The following is a 24,339-nucleotide window of genomic DNA, read 5'->3' on the forward strand; positions in this document are numbered from 1 at the left end:
CCTATGCAATGTGTATTGCCATACCCCATTTGGCTTATTCAGTTTGCAGCCTGCTTAACGTGCAGGCAACATAATCGAATATAGCCTAGATTAGGATATAGCAATATCAAATTAAATCACAGGAAACATAGCATTGTCAAAATTATATTTCCAAATCTTTTAAAAGAAAAAACGATAAGCCCAATCAAATAACCTAAAACTGACAACATAACCAGTCGTCAGTATTGCGCACGCAACAAAAAAAACTTTTCATGAGATAGGCAGCATATCGTGTAGAAGTTGATCCGACTCAATTGAATACAAATCGACTTCAAGATATCCCTGAATAAAATGTAGACTAGCAGAACTAAAACAGATGCAGTGGTCGGCAACATACGACTCACAAATGAAATGAAACATTTAACTGGAAACTAAAAAAGTTACGTCAACGAGCACGATTCGCAAGAATACTAAAAGTTTCAATCCTGTATGTACACCAAGTATAAGCGCTGTAAATAAACAGAAACGTTTAAAATATAGGCAATGTCCATGGTCCTGATCCCAGTGGTGAGCGCAGAGCGCAGGCTAGGCTACAGAGCGCCTGTGCTATTCTATGGTCGCTCCATCGCTGATCAATGATTGAACTGAACAAAGGCAGAAGAGGATCAATTTCTAATAACTATCAATGCAACACCGCTAGTAACATAAAGAATTAGTCCTGAAAAACATATTTCGCATCGTTTTCAAGTGTATAAACGTCTATAAAGGCGCATATAGGTAAATGTAAAGGATAACACTAACCTGAAGCCGCCGTAGATCAAATTTCTTCCAATATTGAAACATCGATCCCACATCGGCGGCCATCTTGGGGGATATTGAAGAGATTTTTTCAGCGGCTGCAATAAATATGTGGGCTGGATTCCCCTCGTTAAACAACGTTTACGTTTACTCCTTGAAAAAAAAGTAATGAATACATGAGAGTCCCTTGATATCTTTGGCAAGTCCGCCAATATCTTTGGAGCGATATTATGGACCCCGTGCGTTTTAAAAGTGTAAGAAAACTGTAGCCATGCATTTGTGCAGTCCAAGAGATAAACTGGGCAATTGCACTTGATTTTGGTTTGGCAAAGTTATCAATACTGACGTAAGGGGCTGATCAATACTGTCTGGAAAAGGAAAAGAGAACTACAATAGCCTATTGCCTGTGTGTTATTCCGTGTGTTTTACTATCACAAACGAATATGCTACATGAAAAAGGCAACTCCTGGGGTATTTGGCCAGGTGTTTGGTTGTAACAACAACAACAACCAAAAACACTCTTAATAATTGGCGCAGATGTTTCAGGCTACACTAGACTTTATTTTATAGAACTTTATTTGAGAGTTAGCATATAGCCTATAAGTGCTTATTAGTTTGCCCAATGCACAATAAATAGGCTATGATTATGGGATGTCAACTTAGTTTTGGGAGTTGGTATATATTTGTCAATATTTCTCTTTAAGCCAGAAGCCTAATTTGATTTTGATCTCTGAAATGGTCGTGAAGTGAAATGTGACAAATATTGGGTTCTGGTGTAAATCTGTTTTCTACCTAATAGCTACACGAGTTGAGGCTGTAACGATGTATTTACAGTAGAAATTGATAACATGGACACATCTAAACAATTGCCTCAAAGCAAGGCTCCAATTGGGTTAAATAATAATGCACTTATACGGTTAATTATTGCATAGCACAAATTTAGATTAGACAGTAAAGTTGACTAAAAGTTGTTATACCGGGTATCAAGTTAGTGATATCCCAGGAGCCCAATTAGCATGCAATAAATATATTATCTGTAATATCCCTTTATTTTCTCTGACCTCTGTTTTCTACACTCATCCTGCGCTATTAGTTTCTGAAGGTTAGTAAATAATTATTCATCTTACAAATGATCAATCATACTATTTAGTCAATCTTTCACCCAGAAAGGAGAGACCATTTAACAATGCAAAAGTTTGCGTCCTTAGCTCCCCCTGCTGGCCATAATCTTGTTTTTGTAAAATACATTTGAATATTGAAAGTATTCAGTATCAATTGTCACCTTATCGACCCCCCCCCCCCTCCACCCCCCCAAAAGACATAAAAATACAATCCCATGCTTGAATGCCATTGCAAAAATAGGTAAGTTACAATGCACCCTCAGCAGATAACTGTAATGGGCATCTCTACAATGATACATGCCTTAAATAATGGCCCCGGTGAGTGGAAATTATTTGCATATAAGTCAGTTTTACCTCTCACAACACAAAGGGAAGAATGTGAAACAATATTCCAGACACAAAATACCTACGGGGGAAACTGAGGGACTCATATCAAAAGTTTCAGTATTATTGCGTTTTATTTGTGGCTCGAGGGTGGGAGTGAAATGCAAAGCCTTATAAGAATATAATAACATCTTAGTTAGCTATGATTTATCAAGAAACGTAATATTCAATGCAAGGTTTGGTATAACGGGGCAAATTAATGCCAATGTTGCCACCAGAAACCCGGTTCTGTGTAGTTTATTTAAACGTATAGTCGTTCAAGGTTGACAGACCTGTCAGTCTCTTCCAACAGATCTCATTATCCAACATATTGATCCATAAAAGGTACAGAGGCAATTGTTGATGTCTAGTGTGCAAATGTGGATGTGGCGCGAATAAAAAGATCAGCCTTGTGATATTTCAAGCAATTAGCATCAATTGGAGGCTGTGGATTCAACATTTTAACATTCAGGTGTTTTATTGCTGGATCATCGTTCACGTACCGATATCAATCTGTTGATAAGCAAAGATGTGTTGCTTACGCCATCTACCGGACAATTGTAGAAACAACCAAATTACCCCCCCCCCCCAAAAAAAAATCGTTAAAGGATTTCTCTTGCATGTGTGCCTGTGTGTGTTTAGAATGTGTCCCATGTGATATTTGTTAAACTATTTATCTATACGCTACTCTAAAAGTTATAATTTATATAAAAAGTAGATATTAAAGAACATTGTGCCTCAATCTTAAACTGTACCTCAAAATATAATCCGATATTCCAGATCGTTGATAAAAGGTATAGATTCATTTATATAGACATTTAAAATAACTGAAATCACTAGCTGGTCTTCTTGCTGTCTGATTACATCACCTACTGGGACTCCATTTACTCAAACAGTTTTGAGGAATGGAAGATTTGTGACATTGGGCAAACGGCTGTCCCTGGGATTGAACACTCCTAATGGGGGAGTACCAATCCTGTAACATTAGACATCCTAGCATTTGTGCATGAGGGTAAAGAACACGATGAGCACCTTCCACTATACCCCTTTCATCAATCTATGATTTGTATATTTAACAGTACACTGACAGACTCAGCACCCGGAAACAAGTCATCCAATTGTTAGACTGTGAGGGACATGACCCTGTCGTCAACTAAATCACAGTTTAGTTCTGGTCGCCATGAGACAGCAAGAGGATGGAACACTACAAGTGGAGCTGTCAATCAATCCTGCTGCTCTACCCTTTGGGCTGAGCCTTACCTCTGCTCGTCCGGTCCTGTGTCTCAGGAGTGTGATACACCACTGTGCAGTTACCCCACATCTCATACTGTTGCAGCACTGGACAATGAATGATGGGAAAGGGAAAAGGAGTTGATCTCCTCACCTGTGACACTGCCTAAAGAAGGCATAGGCTATTTATAGCATATGGGCAGTCACAACTGTTGAGGCATCAGTAGCCTATATATGTAGCCCTAGATGACAATACTGCCCCATCCTGAGGCATCAAGGAGCACTGTTTGTCCTTCTCCAGCTACCGTACAAGAAGATGGTGAGTTGATTTTTCTAGATGCTTGAGTTCTTCACTTAAGTGCCTCTGATCTCAAAAAGGTTTAGACAGCCATTGTAGAAGTAGATTATTTAAGAAGAAAACTATACTTTAAATCTGTACTATTTTGAAGGATTGTTTGTTAGAGAGATTAATGGTTCATGTTTGTTTTACTGTAGTTTCATGATATGTACAGTATGAGACTGAATCTTGTGAATGAAGAAGATTTAATGTTTTGCCTGTCTGACAATGTGTTGAAATAGATAGAATAGGTCTGAGTAAATCATCTCTGAGAATCTTGAGTTTTTATCTTTACATCCTAAGAAACTACACATGCTCTAACTATAAAACCTGTTTATTGAGATAAAAGAGCAAATGCTCTCATTAATTAGTGCATTGTTTGATCATTGTGCTTGCATTCAAAGCAGACAATTGTGAGTCAAAAATCTACATGCAACACTTCCATGAGACACAATGACCTTATCTTGCGAGGCACAACTGTTTGGGTAATCCACTGCAACAATAGGCAGCAGCTGTTGGGTGGACTGTGAATCCAGGCAGTGTGATGTCATCAAAATGCCTTCCCTTACACTTCACTGTTCTGCGGCAGTCATGTAAATAGCTCTGCATAATCCTAGCCTTCATTGGATTTCTAGTGAAACATGGCCCACTGCGCCACCCTGTCACCACCCTGACCACAAGGAGTAATCCCCCATCTGATCCAAGGGCGTGAAGAGCCAGACGACCACTCCCTAACCGGGCTAATTATAATATCAGAGAGAAAATGGGACTCTGCAGATGTTTCAGTGACAAAACACCTCACTATGAAATCTGGGTTACAACATTAATGTTATCTTTTGACTGCAATCATGTTGTCTGAAATAACGTGTCGTGATCATCACAATAATAAAACAATAGCGATCCTTTTCATTGATGGGTGGATTGTGCCAGCTGTGTGCCAACTGTATTGAGTTTAAAAGCAGTGGGCTTTTTTCTCACTCAGGCTCCCAAGAAAGCAAAGAAGAGGTCAGAAGGAGCCAACTCCAATGTGTTTTCTATGTTTGAACAGGCTCAGATCCAGGAGTTTAAAGAAGTCAGTGTTCATTCATGCATTCAATGTTGATATTAGGATAATCTGACAGAGAAAGAAACAAGCGTGTCCTGGCCCTAACAACCATACATTTCCCACAGGCCTTCACTATCATGGACCAAAATAGAGATGGCTTCATAGACAAAAATGACCTAAGAGACACATTTGCAGCTTTGGGTAACTATAAGTGTGTGTGTGTGTGTGTGTGTGTGTGTGTGTGTAGGGTGTCTGTGTGTGTGGGGGGGAAGGGGGGGTCCATACATACATAGGACTTTCATGTTGACAGTGTAATTCCATCCTTTGCATGGGAAATGCATCATGCTGTTACGATGTCAGATTTGTGGCCCCTAATCCCTGCTTCTGTTCTAGGTCGTTTAAATGTGAAGCAAGAGGAGATTGATGAGATGTTGAAGGAGGCTCCAGGGCCCATCAACTTCACAGTGTTCCTCACCATGTTTGGAGAGAAGCTAAAGGGTAAGAGAAAATACGTTTTCTGCTTTTCATCTTTGTTTACAAGTTGCATTTAAAAAACGACCCAAGTGGAAATGTCCACCTGGATGAAGATGTAAATAGATGTGACAATCTCAGTGTTAATCTTGGATTTAAAGTTCACAGTGTCCATGTGTCCTTATTCCCTAAGGTGCCGACGCAGAGGAGACCATACTAAATGCTTTTAAAGTATTTGATCCTGAAGGAAAGGGGACATTGAAGAAGGACTTGTGAGTGTCTATACATAGTGTCTACTGACAGGATATGAGGCGTGGAGGCATTTACACCTGTGATGAGTACTACTGCTTCTCTCCACAGTGTGACACAGATGTTAACCACTCAGGCCGACCGGTTCTCTCCTGAAGAGGTCAGACAAAACACTCATTCTGGTGCATGTTATCATGATAGGCACTAACTAGCACTAATGGGGTCCCTACCCCCCATATTTCATCATGCCATGAAACTGGAATGTAATAGTATTTTTTAAATAATGTTTTACCTATTAAGTAGTATCTGGTTCATCTATCAATTCAGATGGAGCAGATGTTTGCAGCCTTCCCCCCAGATGTTGCTGGGAATTTGGACTACAACAACCTGGTCTACATCATCACACATGGAGAGGAGAAAGATCAAGAATAGCTCCACTACACATTTTTTGCTTGGCTATGTTGTGGTCCTTTTCCTGTGCATCAATGCTGTTCATCAGTGCTGTTCATCAATGTATTTCCTGTGCAGGAAATGTCTGATGTGTTCAGGGATGAACATCTTGTAAATAAAGTTATTTGGACCCAAATGACTTCTGATCACTGTTGAACCATGCACTATGCAATGAGTGGATATAATATATTCATATTCTGGTTGTTGTCAGACTGGTTGTTGTGTAAGCTTAAAAATAAACTGCTAAATGACTGCCATTTGTGTCTTCGCTCACACTTGCCAGTGAATCCAACAGGGGATGAAAACAATAATTATACAATAAAGTTGTGGGGTTGTTGGATAAGTGAAAAGACTTTCGTCTCACTTTCAAAAGTCATATAAGGGTGACATAGGCACTGTAAGCTTCCCACACGGCAGATGGCAGCATCTGTCAAATTTGCCACTGCATATCAGCCTTCTACCCAGCAGTCGTAGGTGTGGCTAAATAATGACAGGGGGCATCGTTAGCTTACGGCTAGCTGACAGCGGCTAACGCACAATATTTTTTCCCGGTAGATTGCAGCCAATATTAGAGGAGGATTTGGGCAAACCAGAGATGCCAGAGTAAATATCTGTATATAAGAGACTACCGAATACAATTTTAGAAGTAGGGTTTAATCCGCCCCTTTTTTGATTTTCAAAACGACCAATTTTCCGTAGCTAATATCATATTATTTAACTCGATACTCCTCTAGCTAACAACAAGCCCTAGATTTGCAGCTCACTCAGTAAATTTTTTGCGTCGCCATGGCCGATGTTGACAAACTAAATATAGACAGTATCATTCAGCGTCTTTTAGAAGGTAAGGACAGGTTTTACGATATTGTATCAACTGCGTAGCTCTACCTCTGTCAAGTTCAGATATGTGCATTATTGTATTGCTAGGTAGTGAGCTAGTTGGGTAGCGGAGCTTTCGACCAGCAGCAGCAGATAAAAGACAACCGGTACAGTACAGTTAGTTTATGGAGCATAGCTAACCAGCTAGCAGTACTAGAGCTAGCATTGTTCTACTGAGTGTCCGCTTGAGGATTTCAACTGAAAACTAGTAGCTATATTCCCACAAGTAATGTCATATTATGTATGTATACTAAAGGGTGTAGGTGGCCATTTTACGCTGTTAAATAGCATTTATTTGCCTTACATTATGTCGTCAAAATGATTTGATGGCGCACACTGTTCCTGGAAGCCAGCGGAAGCCACACATGAATCATAAACATTGCATGACCAGTCATTTGTCGGCCTGCCCTAGCCACAGACATGATCACACACAAGTATCTGAAGGTTAATGGCTCTTATCAGTGGCTGGAATAGTGGATCAGATAATAAGATACCTGCTTTGTCTGGGTTGTTCATTTGTAGTCAGAGGAGCAAAACCAGGAAAGAATGTGCAGCTGCAGGAGAACGAGATTCGAGGGCTGTGCCTCAAGTCCAGGGAGATCTTCCTCAGCCAGCCAATTCTGCTGGAGCTCGAAGCTCCCCTTAAGATATGTGGTGAGTAGACTGGGGAAAGTTCATGAAGATGCAAACTTAAATCACGTGCATAAGTCACTTGTAACCCATTAACAATTTTTTCTTTATACAAAAATATTGTTTCTGCAGGTGATATCCATGGGCAATATTACGACTTATTGAGGCTATTTGAGTATGGGGGTTTCCCTCCAGAGAGCAACTACCTTTTCCTGGGAGACTATGTGGACAGAGGAAAGCAGTCCCTGGAGACAATCTGTCTGCTGCTGGCTTACAAAATCAAATACCCAGAAAACTTCTTTCTGCTGAGGGGAAACCACGAGTGCGCTTCCATCAACAGAATTTATGGATTCTATGATGAGTGTGAGTTAGTTGTGTCTGCTTGGGTTCCTTTCTGTTTTCTGTTTGCGTCACCAGGCAGAGCTGCATATCAATATAATCAGGTACATTTGATTGTATTTAAGCGTGTTCACAACTGTCCTTCGTTCACTTTCTTATAGGTAAAAGAAGGTATAACATCAAGCTCTGGAAAACGTTCACAGACTGTTTTAACTGCCTCCCAATCGCTGCCATTGTTGATGAAAAGATCTTCTGTTGCCATGGAGGTAGGTTCTCTATCGCAGTGGTTTTCAACCCTTGTCCTCAGGGAACACTGTCGTGCATGTTTTAGATTTTTCCCTGCTTCAACACACCTGATTCAAATGAATGGGTTGTTACTAGGCCACTGCTTATCATACCAATTAGTCTTATTTGACCCTGAGATATTAAGATTTAGAAAATGATATATCTTATATTAAAAAAGTTATATTGCACTTTTTATTTTAGTCTTATTTGACCCTGCGATATTAAGCAGATTTAGAAAATGTTATATATTTTATATTTAAAAAGTTATATTCCACTTTTTATTTTATCATATGTAATTTACTTATACTGACTTGAATGGACCTCACTTCTTGTGTTCCTCAGGGCTGTCTCCAGACCTGCAGTCCATGGAGCAAATCCGACGTGTCATGCGGCCAACTGATGTCCCCGACCAGGGTCTCCTGTGTGACCTTCTCTGGTCTGATCCAGACAAGGATGTCCTGGGCTGGGGGGAGAACGACAGGGGTGTCTCATTCACCTTTGGGTCAGAAGTGGTGGCAAAGTTCCTGCACAAACATGACCTTGATCTTATCTGCCGCGCCCACCAGGTACTGTCAATCTGTTTAAACCCAAATGTTGTGTCTGAAATGTCTTCACCTGAAGGTGTAAGGTACTTTAATAGGCTTTCTGGAAATAACTATAGTACTAATTTCTCTCTTTCACCACAATGTTAGGTTGTTGAGGATGGCTATGAGTTCTTTGCTAAGAGACAGCTGGTGACATTATTTTCCGCACCCAACTACTGCGGGGAATTTGACAACGCTGGTGCCATGATGAGCGTGGATGAGACTCTCATGTGTTCATTTCAGGTAGGGTTTTCTCATCGTCTTACTTAGAAACTGCATTCAAAATTTGAGAAGATTCAGTGTCCTGGTCGAATTTAACATCTGACATTGGCCCATTTTTGGCTACTCGCGATGTTTTTTGGCTATCTTGTTGTTATGATCAGTGACCTATGCACTTTGTAAAGCTCTCTCTTGGAAGTCGCTTTGGATAAAAGCGTCTGCTAAATGAATAAATGTAAATGGTATTACATTGGTGTCACTCTTGATTTTTTTTCCACTTGTAGATCTTAAAACCAGCTGAGAAGAAGAAGCCAAATGGCAGCCGTCCAGTGACACCCCCTCGCAACATGGTCACCAAGCAGGCCAAGAAATAAGATGGCATGAGGGGAGTTATGTCTCACTCCCTGTCCTACTTTCATTTTGCATACGAAGGGTTGGTAGCCTGTTGCTGCCAATACTGAAAAGATATCCACTCTAACCTGACGAAAGCAAAATTGTTGTTTTTTTTCCACAAAGGTAAATTGATATGTCACCATGAAAACCTCAGGTGTTTTGCACTCCATTGTAATTAGTCTTTATCACATACGACTGTTCAAGGAGGAACAATGTAACGTGACAGATAATGCACAGGAATGCCTTGTTTGAAGCTGTGCACAGTTTGTTCCAATTTATGTGACATGTTTTTTCTGTTATCACTTGTTTATCACTATGAAATAACGAGAACTAACGGTTTAAAAATAATTGTGGATAAGGTCACAAACTCTTTGTTCTTTATATCTGTATACCGTTCTTTATCATAGGACATTGAACCTGCACTCTGATCGCAACTGCATCATCACCATTTTTGAATAAGTCTTGTGCTGAATTAAATGAATTAATAAAGCATTATTGTAATGTCTTAATCTTTCTAATAAACTTTTAGCACATTTTAGGGGAAAATGGCATTTGCATTTTATTCTTCAGCAACATCTCTTTTTATCGTTTTTTTGTGAGTTGCGTGACAAAGACTGTAATATTAGGATAGGGTCGGTACAGGAAGAGAGGTCACTTGTGTGACCTTCTGATAGAGCGTGGAAGTGTAGCTTCTGCCAGAAGGCGGTGCTAAAAACCACGTCCTTGTGTTATAATGCAGTGGGTCTGGCTAAAACGGAAAGTAATCTTTAAACATTTCTCTTAATTGTTTCCCCCATAATTTACTGTTTAAAGTATTGTCATTGGGAATATTCTGTCGGTTATACGCTGAGGCAGTGGCCCAATTATTAGGAATGGACATTCACACATTATATAAAAAATATTAAATAACATTTTATAACATATTAAATAAAAATTATATAGTGTTTCTTACTGTAATTGTTTAATATTGTTTATCGATTTATTTTGTCTTAAAAAGTGCATACATTTTTTATGATGGTGTTATGGAATGGACGTTGAATAATTCCCATATAAGGAAATCCAAATTGCGTAAGGTTGATGACGTCAGGGCTGTCACAAGACCTGTGAAGCAAAGGCAGGCTTTTAGCTACGCTTCACAGTGGTAGCTCTAGATAATATATGTAACCAGCTGAGCGAGCAAGCAACATTCTTGTCATGGCACAGTGGTGAATGAGTATCGTTTGCTGTCTGGATGTGCGTTTCATTTTATATAACGGGATAATATTTTTGAATTCGCAGTGTCTCTAGACTACTAAAAACAAGCATCGATCAGCCGAGTCACAGCACAGTCGGTGTGTTGTTAGCTAACACATTAGCCAGCAGCTAGGCTGGCTTGCGGCTTTGTCTGCCTGTATGCGTGGCGAATGTTATTGTCAGGTTAGCTCGGCTGTGCAAGCAAGTCAGGATTTGGTGGCTATATCGACGCTGAGCTAGCTAGATTGCTAGCTTGGCAAGTTAGTTTAGAAGGAGTTGGTGTGAAGGTGATGTTGTCCGTACTTTCGTACGGTAGACTAGTTGCCAGAGCTGTTATTGGCGGACTTTCTCAAACAGATAGCCGCGATTACAGCCTGGTAACAGCAAGCTGTGGTTTTGGAAAGGATTTTCGCAAGGGCATCTTGAAGAAAGGGATGTGTTACGGAGACGACGCCTGCTTCATTGCTCGACATAGATCTGCTGATGTATTAGGTGAGTTTATCATCAAATAATAACGTACACATGATGTACAGTAGCTTGATTGTCAAATAGACAATGAATGGCACAAAGCGAGCACAATACACGTTAAAAGAGAGAGGACATGGCTCAAATCCATAGTAAATGACTATACAGCATTACTAAACTCATAGTACATAGGTGCGTGAAACTCCCTGGATATGAAAGATAAATGATGATTGCTTACATCAGAACGATAACGTTTCGTCACAGACGGGATTTTGCACAATGTGCACTGCAGGAAGTAGCTAGCTACACATAGATCTTGGTTGTTTAAAGGGAATAGTGGATGGGCTACAGGGACAGTATGGCAGGCACAATACGTCGGTGTTGATTTATCTGTTATGACTAGACCAGTTTACCAAAAGAGGTAGTGAACTGTTTCGCTCTAAACCTTAGGTGGCTTTTGTTCTTGGCTCGTGTGTCAATACGGCAGAAATAACGTCTCCCAAACGCTTAATTTTAAACATATACGTGTTAATTTCACTTCAGTGAATGTATTCTTGAATCAGATGCTCGACTTTCACACCATCATGGACACCGGGTTAGTCTGTCCTAAATGATGTGTTCACAGAGCAGAACTGGACAGTCTTTAAGCTCCATTACTATTACTTCAAGATGTCCTGGCGTGGAAGTCATATTGGCCCATTTGGACCGTGAATCTCCCAGCTAATAGAACCCAGGTTTAGCTACTGACAGGGTCACTCTGGATCAGATAGAAATCAAGGGTAGTCTACCAACAAAGCCAGTTCAGTGTGTCAAGCAGAGTGAAACAAGTCCTTTTTTTATACAGACTTCTGAGTTTCCCTTCCTGGGCAGAGACACAGATGACCACAGAGAAGACCATCCATGTATGGTCACTAAAGCAAATGCTTGGGTCTTTGCAGCAGCATGCCTTTCCTGGAAACATCTTGGATCGCGACACTGACTGTTCTCACAATAGCGTACTAATCAACCTAAAAACAAACATAGGATTTTTAGGCCGTGGGATCATAAAACAGACTTTGGGACAACCAAAATATGTTTTATGGTTTTGTTGATCAGTCCTGACGTACAGTCCCATTGATACATATGTAGCCCGTAGAGATTTGATACAAGACATTGCCAGTAACAGTATGCATGTAGAGGTGAGGCCCTGTCAAGAAACAGACTTGTTTCATAATATGACAATTCAATGAGTGTTTCCTAGGGAGACAAAGAGATGCATGTTCTCATAAGTCCTTGGCCTCCATCTGAGCACTGTCTTGCCCTGTACTTGATGTCCTGTTTGTGTTCTGATGAAAGTGTCTATTGTCTCTCACATCACAGCTGCATAATGTCTAGTAGCTTTCTTGTTTCCCCACAAGTTCTTCCTCTGCCAAGAGGGTCATTACTTAGAATCAGGAAATCTTGGAAGTCAAACAAAACAATTAAAGATATAGCAAGTTTGTTTGATCATAAATAAAGCTGGCTGACTGTTTTCAGGTGTGGCGGATGGAGTGGGAGGCTGGCGGGACTATGGCGTGGACCCGTCTCAGTTTTCAGGGACCCTGATGAAGACGTGCGAACGGCTGATCAAGGAGGGCCGCTTCGTCCCTAGCAACCCTGTGGGCGTCCTCACCACCAGCTACTATGAGCTGCTCCAGAACAAAGTGCCTCTGCTAGGTGAGTAGCCTACTAAGGCAGAGGATACCGTCCATGTTCATCCGTGGAGGTTTTCTGTTTATACAAAATATTCAAAGGTGTGTTCAGTTGAATATTCAAATGTTCTTGCTTTGTTTGTGGTTGTGGTGCTTCTGAAGTATACATGGGTCAGCTTTGGCAAACTTCATTTCGTTTGTTGTGCAACAGCGAAGATGGAAGATATACATCTCTGTCTGGACTTGATCCTTTCTCTAGGTCTCTGTTGCACATTTTTAAATATGTCCTTAATTACATCGCTACACAAGCAAGAGCGTGCCGTAGCATGTGGTCGTGTAAAGTTCGACACAGGCTGTACTTTTCCATCCAATGTTGCATTCAAAAAGAGGGAAAACAACTCTGAATGGTAATTGTATTATGGTAGAGGAAAAAGGAGAAGAAAGGGGGTGAGTCAGAGAGCGTGATGGGTTTGTAGGAAGAATCCAGTGTACATTCTGCTGGGCCCGATGACTCACCAGCAGGGTGTGGCTTCTCACCCTGGTCGGATAACTCCGGTTCCCATAACATTCCCCAAAGTTATGCCTGGGAACATCTCATTCGCAATAAGATATTAGGCTGTTTTTAACCGTTAACAAGAAAACAGCTCGCCAATGACCCCCAAGCCATGTATCCGAAAACATTTCCATAAAGTCAATTTGTTCAACCTTGGGAGTTTACAGAAGGGGAAATACTAAGAAAGTCTCTGTCCCCTCCTTGCCTGTTCCCTAGGCAGCAGCACGGCATGCATCGTGGTTCTGGACCGGCAGAGCCACCGGCTCCACACGGCCAACCTGGGAGACTCCGGCTTCCTGGTGGTGCGGGGGGGAGAGGTGGTCCACCGGTCAGACGAACAGCAGCACTACTTCAACACCCCCTTCCAGCTGTCCATCGCTCCCCCAGAGGCAGAGGGAGCTGTCCTCAGTGACAGGTCAGTCACACAGCCCAGCCCTTCCCTAGACTAGGATTACTACTACTACTACTACAAGGTTTCTTATGCTGTTTTTAACCCTTGTGTTATCTTCGGGTCATTCTGACCCATCAGTCATTGTGACCCACCGTCGTTTTGCGACAAATTTACCTCATACAAAAACAAAGTGAAGCATTTTCTTTTAACTGTCGGGCTGTCTCAGACCCCCCACATTGGAATGGTTAAAAGAAAATTATTTTTATTTGTTTTTGTATTGGGTAAAATTGGGTAAACACAACGATGGTTCGTTATGAACCTTTGGGTCATGTGACCCGAAGGCAGCACGAGGGTTAATAAGATATAATACAAACAGAAAGGCGCTACACTGTGAATAGATATGAGGGGTATCTATATTGTTCCTACATTATTCCTTGTCACGTGTTGGAGTAGCTGGCTGCAGAGTTGGGTGAATGTCAGGTGGGTTGTGCCCCACCGGGCTGGATTGGCAGCCAGACGTTTGGGTCATGTGCTGCTGCGCCCGGCGTTGTGGCGTGCCAACAGTAGCGTTGACAGAGTGTCCTCCAGTGGCATGTGGGTCTGGGCGGGGGCTGGCCCCCTGCCACCATTCCCAGCCAGGTCAAAGTCTCAAAAGAACAGGGGGGAGGAAGGAGGGCCAGCCTCGCTGCAGCCAATCCCATGCCGGCTGGCTTACAGGCCTGTTCAAGCGTTTAATCTTGGAACTGGGGAGATTAGTTTTAGCCACTCGCATCATCTCACTACAGAGAAACCTCTGTAGTAAGATGAACCTGTATTGAGTGTAGGTGTACAGCATCATAGGACTAAAATCTCATACATTGTTACAGTGTCCATGTATTACGTACTGTGTCTGTAGAGATCATGTTTGTATAATTTTTTTATTTATTTTTTATTAATCTTTATCTGATATTCCCTGTAGATATATGTGACAGGAAAGCATAGATTAAACGGCTGCAGGACAGATTAGTTTTCAGTACGGCCGTGACTTTCAGAGAGTCTGGTCCAGAGAGTTAATGATGCCTTCTAAGAACTGACACAACTTGACACTGGATCCTGAACTGAACTTGGCTGTGATCTATATGTGTGTGTGTGTCACACACGTTGCTGTAGCCCCACAGTGTTTTATGAACCTCTCTTGAGAACGAGGTGTGCTTTTCCAACTCGTCTTATGACCGTTCCGTTACGGACTTTCCATGAGGCATGCATGCAGAGAGACAGAGATTGCCAGTCGCAGCAGTTTATTCATGACTGAAATAGGAGGTCTGGAATCTGAACGGGCACTTCTTTTTCCTACTGTATCAGCTGGGTAATCCAAATTTAGCCACTGACCTCTATCCTTACCTGGCAGCCTGAGGTATGTCTGGATCCCCTGGTTGCTCAGTCTCAGGAGGCCGGATTCGACCAGGCTTTGTCAGGCTCAGACAGGCCAGATTTCCTGCTGGAGAGTACGGAGGAGGGAGTCAGGGGAGATTACGATTTGCCTCAGGTCTTGTAATGGTGCACCTTAACAGGTGGAGTTGCTATACAGTAAACTGAGGCTCCCCTAGACTAAATATCCTTACATTCTGTCCTTACATCCTCCTCACTCCTAATTCCTTTCTGATTATCCTGTAATAAAAATGAAGTTCTGGGTTCCCAAGATGAAGGAGAGCTCAGCTAACATCTGTACATGTGTTCCCTCAGTCCTGATGCCGCCGACAGTTCCTCCTTCGACGTGCAACTGGGTGACATCATCCTGACCGCCACGGACGGCCTGTTTGACAACATGCCCGACTACATGATCTTACAGGAGCTGAAAAAACTCAAGGTAGGTCTGCCCTGTCCTAACCACAAGCTTACTGCAGTTTTTTTTTTTGGGGGGGGGGGGCGTTTTGAGTCGGATAAACAAAACATGTCTGGAATGCTGGAACACCTTGTCCTCCTTGTTTTGTTTCCCAGAACACAAACTATGAGAGTATCCAGCAGACAGCCAGGAGCATTGCAAAGCAGGCCCATGTCCTGGCATACGACCCCAACTACATGTCGCCTTTTGCACAGTTTGCCTGTGACAATGGACTGAACGTGCGAGGTAAGGGATCATTCTACCCCTCCGATACTCACTTTCAGCCAGTCCCCTTTCTTAATGGACTTGATGTGGAAGCCAGTAGTCTATAAATTGTAAGAAAGTAGCCTGGGAGAGAAAGGAGGGACCGGCTCAGCTTTTAGCCTGATTCCTTTGTGGCTCTCAGCAGCAAAATGGCTCTTTAGAGTTTGTGAATCCTCTCAATCCATTCATCACCCTGACTGTCCCACTCTCTTCTCCTCAGGAGGAAAGCCAGATGACATCACCGTATTGCTGTCTATTGTGGCAGAGTACACGGACTAGTAGTAACTGGACAGATTGAGAAAAGGAGGGCCTTCTCCTCCAACCATCTGCCTCCATGTCGGACTAGTCTTGATTCCTGCTGGTCGGGATTAAAGCGATGGTGGCGGCCGGGGCCCCCACCTCCTCTGTCTCTCCTCAGCCACAATGCACCTTCGCCCTCCATAGGCTGAATCAGTCACTCCACCTTCCTGACGATGGCCTTATGCACCACCCACACAATCTGACGTTCTGTGTGTTAAAATCTCGAGGGGATAAAACAAGAGGGCTAAATTCTGGAGAGAGAAGCCGAAACTGGTACTGCAGTGTCCACATCCTGGAAGTGTTCCAGCCATCATGATCTATATCCATTCACTGGGATGAAGGGCGGTTTGGGAGTTGAAGCACCCAAACAGCCTTTATTTACTGGCCGGGGCTCTGAGTGCATTTAAGGGGTTGGTAGCCATGATGCTACAGAATCAAGTATGAGGGAGACAGAGAAGCCATCACCTCGGTGATGTTACCAAGGGAACCACGCTGGTTTGAGTCAGGAAGTAGTAGCAGAACCACGCGCCTAGGTGACAGGACTGTATGAGGATGTGCAGATGGAGCCATGGCAGCATGACTGGCGGTGATTTAGTCCTACAATCTTGAATTAGGAAATATTTGCGAGCTTAAGGGCACGAAACGTTTTGTATTTGAGCGTAATAAAGCAGATGTTCATTGTGGTATGATTGGATGTTGTGAAGTTGATGTTTGAAAGAGGGACTCTGTATGTGACAGTTATTTGGCGTACTCAATGGGTTGTACACAGAGGGACTAGCTGTTGCAATCTTTTGCCATATCAGTACAATTCGAGTCTTGCACACAGACCAAGTTAACCTGTTTCTATGGGGAACCTGTTCAATAACATTGTCTGTGTCAAACATAAGTCCTCCCTTTAATTGAACTGCTGTGATGCAAAGTCCTGGTTGTGATTTTTCTGGTGGTGTTCAGCGTGATAGAGGAGTATGTTCGGTCACAGGTGCGCGTGGTGAGTGAATTGGTTTATGTTGGCTACACGTGATTCTCAATATGTATTGGGATGCATTGATGGCAGCCATTTACGCACAATATTGGAGAACGCATGTCTGAGGATGCTCTCACCCAGTAGACATGGGTCAAGTGACTACGTGTTTTTATTGTCTTTTGAGTGATGGGATGGGCATTGACCACGGTCTCAGAGTAGAGTTAGAAACATTTGTTCACAATCAGCATTTCCTTGTCTGTCCTCATCAGTTTTCCTGCTGTACAATTCCAGTGGCACACCTGAGAAATCATTTTAATCAGGTCACTTGTTCTCATTCAGTGTTTAACGGCAGGTTTTGATATTTTATGGGCAAAAGAAATCCTATGTTTTTGTTATATCTATTGCTGCAGATTTGCACAGTGCATTTCTTTTTAATTTATGTGCAGCAACTGCTACAGTTTAAGGAAGGTATGCTTCCTTTCAAGCATGTACTATGTACGTGTTCAAGTTGTAGAGCTGATGTGCCTTGTATCAGATGTTGATACTGGCAAAATTGTACAATTACAATTCTCCAAACCCCCCTTTGTCTGCCCACTACTGGACACAGAGCCTGAGCTAGACAAGTAGCCATACGATTCTCATTTAGTTTTCCCCATCTTACCCTGCTGTTTTAAGATGAACTCAATCCTCACCAGTCGATGGAAGACCCATCTTTCCCATGTGATCCTATGCCTTTTCACCATAAATTGAGATTCATTTTCATTGACAAAATCGGACAGATCTTGCGATCTGTTTAAACGTGTATATTCTGATTCTATACCGTTTGCATTATTATTATTTTTCTTTCACACTGATATGGTGCTTCCTTGCTGCAGGCTACTGCCCAGCTTCAAGGGCTCCTGGTCCCAAACTTGATACATGATTGGTAGGGCAGGACAGACTGGGGGGAGCCCTCAGGTGAACCATGTCATTAAAAAGAAACCAAAAGCACATGTTTACTGTATCCTTTGCGATGGGAAATCGAGAGGTGTCTGCACTGGATAGTCAAAATGTGCTCTGAAGCTTCATGGCACTGAAGAGGTTAACACGAACCTCACCAGCCTTAACGATAACTTAACAATACAAGCAATTTCCCTGTCAAATGGTACTTCTTGTCAGAGCTAGCTTCCCTGTTCCCTCAGCAGACCCAACCCAACCGTGACCTTGATATCCTCCTTGACTTCACCCTCCAGTTCAAAATAAAAAAGTTTGTTACAATGAGAGTTGCATGTATCTATATATTTTGTGTGTACAGTTCAACAATGCAGACTGAGTTCTGTAAACATGTTTTTGAAGCTGTAAAATATTTAAATAAAGATTATAGTATTTATTACCTTGGTGTGCCAGCTGTTTCTATCATACTGACTATGTATAAAGGCCATATTGTGGGCTAAACAGCCACTCACTTTCATACAAAAATCAATTCAACATACTCTAAACAGGTTGAAGGTGCACTACAAATGCAAAGTACTGGTAATAACAGGCCCTTCTGAGCCAGCATCGTTGATGTCTAGAACATGGCTACGCTACAGTGAAAGCACATTTCAGAGGGTATTTCTGCATATGGAGGAAGCGTTTCCCTGCTCTGACTCCTGTGTCTCATAGGCCTCAGTTGACTTTAGACGTCAAGGGCATTCATCTGTGTGTTTAGTTGCAAATACCTGCAGTAGATAGGTGTGGCATCTCCAAGCAGGAAACAATGTTTCCACTTGCAAGACCAACCAGTTTAATCTAATTGACTGGTTTTAAAAATTGTATCATTCAAACCTCTAGAAACCTGAGGTATCAGTTCTTAATGAATCTATAAATTATCATTTTAATATCATGTAGTACAATAACATTAACTGTCAAAGTGGCGTAATTATAACATCTGAACAAAATGACATACTCTGTAATAGTTTGTGAAACATTTGGAACAAATTATGTTCCACTACACTCTCTAAAGTACTCAACAGACAAAATGACTGTCCTTTGTAATTGTGGCTTGTGGTAAATGGAACCAGGGAACTTGTTGGTCTGACTGACTCTGGGTTATAATCTACCACTGGCCCTCTTCACCATCGTCCTCTGTGTCACTGGCACACACCAGACTGGGCGCCAGGGCAGTATGGACATTTCCCTGCTCAGTAGACAACGCACCAAAAAGGAAGGAGCGAATCTAGAGAATTCAAAAAAATAAAACCTGAGAATCAGTTCTGAGATAATACTTCTTAAAGCCACACATAATATGGTGATGCTTTTGGGCAGTTTTTACATTATTCAAGTTATAGTTCAGAGATTCACTATTTCCCTATACTAATGAAGGTTAGATAAACAACACAACAACAAAACACAGTCCTGGAACATGTTTGGATTCTGGAACACAAAGGTGTGAGGTGACAGAGGCTGCTCAAAGTTCAAACTGCAATCTAGTTTGCGTCAGGGACTACAATGTTTCGAGACCCCTGTTACCTTGGCAGAAGCAGGTGTTCTGATGACAGTGGCAGGCTGCTTGTCAGTCCCGGCTGTGGGGAGTCTCTCCAGGTTCCCTGGCCTGCTCAGCCTTCTCATGAGGGCATCGCCACCGAGAACTGGGCTCCCCTGGCTGGATGCTATCAGCTCGCCCACAGCCAGGAAATCCTGAGGGGAAACAACGGCTGGCCCCTGAGGGCCGTCGGGGAAACCGTCAACACCTTCACACCTGGGAGAGCGGGAGAATTAAGTTACTGTTGGGCCCCTGGCCAAGTCCTACTCGGAACAAGAATATGCCGTCCCTCTAAATAAATATTAAACCAATTTGAATCTTATTGTTCATAATAACATGGGTAAGAACATTCACCTTTAACAGACCCAGTCCCACAGGCACAAACACAGAAATAAGGGTTGGTATTTAATACTACTGGGGCCCTGCTTTTCCTTTTTAAACAACCGGCAGCAGCCTGTGTTTGTGTATGAGGACGTTTGAAGCGAGCTCTCATGTGGGTAACCGCTGTGCCTCGTGAGTTCCCGCGCCTGCACGTGTGTCAAAGTGTGAGAGCCAGAGGGGAGGGGGAGAGCCAGAGAGAGAGAGACACTGACGGAGGGATAGTGAAGAGCGGGGGAAAAAGACAGCAAAGAGTGAAAGAGAGAAGAAAAAAAGGTTGCCTGATGCAGCGTGCGGGGAAAGGAGGAAATGTTCGCACACCCTGTCTCGATAAAACCCCCCCCTGGAGTGGCATGGAGGAATTTGGCTTTGGTTCAGGCCTGCCTGCTGAAACAGCTCTACCCAGTACTGGAGCACGTGGCCTGCGATGCAGCTGAGCGCCGACTCTGAAGGTTCCTCCCAGCCTCAGCACAAACACAGTGTCCTCAAGCACAACCGCAGCACAGAAACAAGACCGGGACTGGAGCGTAGCGTGAGGAGAGATTGGCCAACACCCTAGTTGTACTAAAACTGCTGTTTGAAATATAAGATATGATATGACCAATCTGTTTAAGAGCTTATCGAAAAGAAGGTTTTTAACGAGGAAAAAAATCATAGGACAGCCACTATAGGTCTCCAGCTGTGGTGGGTGGCAGGACTAGCAACACATGAAAGTGCGTGTTCATCAGGTCAGTGGTGACGCCACTGAGACTGAGAGCAGAGCGCAGAGACTCAAGTGACCCAGATGTGAAAAGATCCGGCTTGGACCGGTGCTGCCAACCAACTGCCACATTCAGGCCATCCAGAGGCCCAGACGCTCAGAGACATGCTGGCCTGGCTGGGCGGGGAGAGCAGCAGGGCGACGTCATCAGTGGTGGAACAGGTTACTGCGGGGATGGAGGGATTACAGGCTGTCGGTCAATCAGGCCACCAACCCTGCTCAGCCTTGCCCCACATAGCCTTAGCTCCGTTTCACAGACAGGGCTGGATTCTGTAATACTACGCCCACTTAGAAACCAAATCAGGCCCCATCAGAAGGTAAACTGGGTCCAGCTGATGGTCATCTCAGGTATAGCACTGAGAGATGGTACTCTACAGCGCTTTCAGACACCTTTTCTTGGTGGGTCTCTCACCTAACTAATCTCACTTGAGATTCCCTGTCATATTTTTCTATGGTAACATGATCTCAACATGTCGAAATGATGTGAGAACTTCAAAAGTGGAGCTCCGGGCTGCTACCTTATAGTCGGTCTGTTGAGCACATAATAAGATAGATTCAGATTAAGGGCAGCGTTGGACGTCGGTCACGGTTGATTAGTTAATGCTGGTCAAGCTGTGGCACAACCATACTGGTGGTGACAATCACCTGAGAGCGGCGGGGGGCAGGGCCTCGACCTCGGCCTGGGACGGGGTGGTGCTCTCTGGGTCCACCAGAGTAGCCAACACTACTCTGGCCTCCAGTACCACGTCATCCACACTGAAGCACACTGGCCTGAAAGACAAGTGAATGACAACAGCGGGGACATCTGATGGGTAGGTAGAACGATCAGCAGGAGATGGAAATCTTCATGCGTTCTAAAAAGGACTGGATTTGAAAAACTTGTAGATCAGCTTAACTAATGACTGGATCTGACGGTTGAAAGGCACGGGCAGGGTAAGGGGTCGTGATACTCACTTTCCCGCCGCACCAAAGTGCACGGACACAGGTAGGCCGTGGGATTCGGCGAAGGACAGCAGTCCCTAAGAACAGTCAAAGAGCATATCGTCAGCATTCCAATACTACACACAATCGGAGTTCATGTTTTCACTCCTTCCCCAGTAAAATTATTCACTTCAATGAAAAGGACATGATAGGATTACTCGTGTCTGCATTATACATCCTTGAGTATGCATAGGTGAACAAAACCCTTCAGATTCCATGGGGTCGTCAACAGAAAGCATGTCTCCACTAGGCTACTTACAACTCTTAGACAAAAGGACTTAAACACTCTGTCATGTAGTATTACAGTATAAAGACTTCTATAGCTCGTAGCATGTCCCTTATCAAAGAACAGGAGCAGGACACAGCAGTCTAACAAGGCTTTATTTTGTAATGAGCACTTTCTCAATGGGATATGGTACCCCCCAGCGACATTTTGGGACATTGGGGTCAAGGTTTATGTGTGTTTGGGCTCTGGTATAGCGTCATCAGCCTTGAGGAGTAATAGTACATGGTGTTCTAGAAGATAGATCTCATGTTTTGAACATTTGCTGTGTATAACTGATTCAAATCTCCCTCGTTTTGACTAAATCCATGTTTCATGTTTATAAAAAGACTTTAGGGGGTTTTGGTTTCATTACCTTGAAAAACAGTATGTTTAGGCAAAGCAGGAAATTAGACTGAGTTAATATGAATAATTACTTATATCAGCTACTGGCGAATAATACCCCCATTGCACTTGTTTACATGTCTGACAGCCACCAAACCCATAAATACAGGACTACAGTTGAGGAGGGGAAAGTTCACAGGAAAACGATAGGGTACAGAGTCTTCGGGACACTTGGGTCCAAGTCCATAAATATGTCTCCTTAAAACTGGAAATTACCCCGCGTACATACACACCCAGAAATACACACACATAGACAATATTCAAAACCTCATGTGACTGAAAAAGTTCCATCCTAAAATATCCTCCTTACCCTCAACTCCTTCAGACAGAAGGTTATGTCCGAATCTACTCCAACCTGGAAGTAGTCAAACTCACTCGGATGTAAGGACATCTCAGTGTGCATAGCCTTCAAACGATCTGGATTCAGAGAAAAATCAAAAGTCAATATGACATGATGTTACTGATTAGCACAACACAGACCTATAAGACACTTCATTTCTACAGCTTTGGGTAATTCTGGCAGCACTAACAGAAGACATACAACACGTGTGCCTGTAGAGAAAAAAGGGAAACATATTACCACTTTTCTCTTCTTGGTAGTTTTTGAGATTAAGCCTCAAAGGAGACATGGACAGGGTAACTTCCTCCTGGGACACTGGGAAGTGCATCACCATGTCACCTATAAGCCTTGCCAAACGGGACAGAGGTAAGTCATTAGCATGGAATCGAGAGAACGATAAAAGGTCATTTAATCGCACAAAAAGAGAAATTAATCCTAGGAAAGAAGATCAACTATGCAGTACGGTGTGTGGCGATATGTTTGTTTTGCAGGCCATACAAATCTGCTAAGTGGATGAGAGCTGGGGAGATCTAACCTGGCCTGCGCCTTCAGGACGTTGAGGCAGAGGTGAGAAGGATATACCGCCTGGAGAGCCTCGCTCTCTTGGAAACCCAGCATGTGAGTTTTAGTTATACCTGATACAAGTAGTGTAGGGTGTCATTGAAACACACTACCCTCTAGTGTCCAAAGGGCAGAAAATACAACTGGGTATGTATGGGAATGTACCAGTGGCCTCCTACCATGTCTGCAGTAAAACTGGAATATCACACGATTCTCTGGGCTGTTGATGGATATTTCACACCTGGCCACGTTACGTTCAATAGTCGCCAAGCACCGAAACAGTGGGAGCACTGACTAGATCAACAGATAGATACATCAGTTAGATAAACCCAACCACATAGTCTCATAACTTTCCAATGCAGTATTACATTATCTGTTTCATGATTCGTGTCCTATTACAACAACAGAGCAGTTAGCGGAGCCATTACCTTCATTGCCAGTTTGCATTTGGCGGTTCCACATTCAGGGGCAAGACTGTAGTTTTGGAAGAATAGTGTCGTGAAGAGAAAGCAGCCATAGGCCGAATGGGCAGGATTCACTGATCTCACTGCCAACTTTGCGGGACCAGATAGATTAGAGGTCAATGACTGTAGCTAGCAAACAACCGCTGTGAACAAACACACAATAAAAACAACAAACAAGCTTACCCCTTTCACCATAGGATCCAGCCATAATTCATCACCTATTCGTGAGAGGCCATGAATAGCTTTTCCAAACGCTGTAAGTTTAAGGACAGATTGCTTACTTGATGAAGATAAGAGTGGCTAACGGTAATAGGCCTACAGGTTTTGAACCTTCAATTGATTTTCTTTTCAAATGAATAAGGCATCAATGCGGGTCAAGCTACCTCAGAGACAACGAAAGACATGACTCGTTACTGTAAACTAGAAAGCCTACTATGTGAATTACTTATGTCTCTTTTCATACGAAATAGGGCCTATAGGCCTGTATAAATACGTTTAAATGGGAAATCCAGCAGTCAAAACTCATACTGTAGCTACCTTTCACACCATTTCCCTCAATGATACACCTCATATTACCCTTGACTGTTTGGGGAGAGGTCCTTCCTTTGTATTTAT

General features: G+C 42.9%; 5 protein-coding genes across 6 annotated transcripts in view; 3 read left to right on the plus strand and 2 right to left on the minus strand.

Annotated features, from left to right (window-relative positions):
• The window catches only part of cux2b (cut-like homeobox 2b), a 67,738-nt gene extending 66,895 nt beyond the window's left edge, over positions 1-843 (minus strand). Inside the window, exon 1 of the mRNA XM_067231000.1 lies at positions 781-843. Coding sequence (XP_067087101.1) covers positions 781-843 — 63 coding nt within the window. The remainder of the gene's footprint in view (positions 1-780) is intronic.
• A 2,921-nt stretch (positions 844-3,764) lies between these two features.
• Positions 3,765-6,292, plus strand: myl2b (myosin, light chain 2b, regulatory, cardiac, slow). Of its 2 annotated transcripts, none has more exons than XM_067231001.1 (7): positions 3,765-3,810; positions 4,811-4,900; positions 4,999-5,074; positions 5,267-5,371; positions 5,538-5,616; positions 5,705-5,753; positions 5,921-6,292. In XM_067231001.1, the coding sequence occupies exons 1-7, from the start codon at positions 3,808-3,810 to the stop codon at positions 6,023-6,025; spliced, it is 507 nt and encodes a 168-aa protein (XP_067087102.1). In that variant the 5' UTR covers positions 3,765-3,807; the 3' UTR covers positions 6,026-6,292. The 2 variants fall into 2 exon arrangements, with proteins under 2 accessions (XP_067087102.1, XP_067087103.1); XM_067231002.1 differs by lacking the exon at positions 3,765-3,810 and adding an exon at positions 4,626-4,642.
• Positions 6,293-6,592: 300 nt separating this feature from the next.
• ppp1cc (protein phosphatase 1, catalytic subunit, gamma isozyme) lies at positions 6,593-9,911 on the plus strand. Its single transcript, XM_067231226.1, has 7 exons — positions 6,593-6,884; positions 7,442-7,573; positions 7,682-7,912; positions 8,050-8,154; positions 8,516-8,739; positions 8,866-9,000; positions 9,261-9,911. The coding sequence occupies exons 1-7, from the start codon at positions 6,830-6,832 to the stop codon at positions 9,348-9,350; spliced, it is 972 nt and encodes a 323-aa protein (XP_067087327.1). The 5' UTR covers positions 6,593-6,829; the 3' UTR covers positions 9,351-9,911.
• Positions 9,912-10,517: 606 nt separating this feature from the next.
• Positions 10,518-18,442, plus strand: pptc7a (protein phosphatase targeting COQ7 a). The gene is made up of 6 exons (XM_067231399.1): positions 10,518-11,094; positions 12,583-12,762; positions 13,507-13,705; positions 15,404-15,527; positions 15,659-15,788; positions 16,027-18,442. The coding sequence occupies exons 1-6, from the start codon at positions 10,893-10,895 to the stop codon at positions 16,083-16,085; spliced, it is 894 nt and encodes a 297-aa protein (XP_067087500.1). The 5' UTR covers positions 10,518-10,892; the 3' UTR covers positions 16,086-18,442.
• Positions 18,443-18,969: 527 nt separating this feature from the next.
• Positions 18,970-24,295, minus strand: rad9b (RAD9 checkpoint clamp component B). Its single transcript, XM_067231510.1, has 11 exons — positions 24,262-24,295; positions 23,908-23,978; positions 23,689-23,814; positions 23,440-23,554; positions 23,235-23,334; positions 22,943-23,046; positions 22,670-22,776; positions 21,666-21,730; positions 21,357-21,482; positions 19,561-19,789; positions 18,970-19,267 (listed from the first exon to the last, which is right to left on the minus strand). Exons 1-11 carry the CDS (start codon positions 24,293-24,295, stop codon positions 19,148-19,150), a joined length of 1,197 nt encoding a protein of 398 aa, XP_067087611.1. The 3' UTR covers positions 18,970-19,147.
• Positions 24,296-24,339: the final 44 nt, after the last annotated feature.

This window comes from Osmerus mordax, chromosome 28 (genome assembly GCF_038355195.1).
Source record: "Osmerus mordax isolate fOsmMor3 chromosome 28, fOsmMor3.pri, whole genome shotgun sequence".
In the NCBI taxonomy this organism is placed as follows: Eukaryota; Metazoa; Chordata; class Actinopteri; order Osmeriformes; family Osmeridae; genus Osmerus; species Osmerus mordax.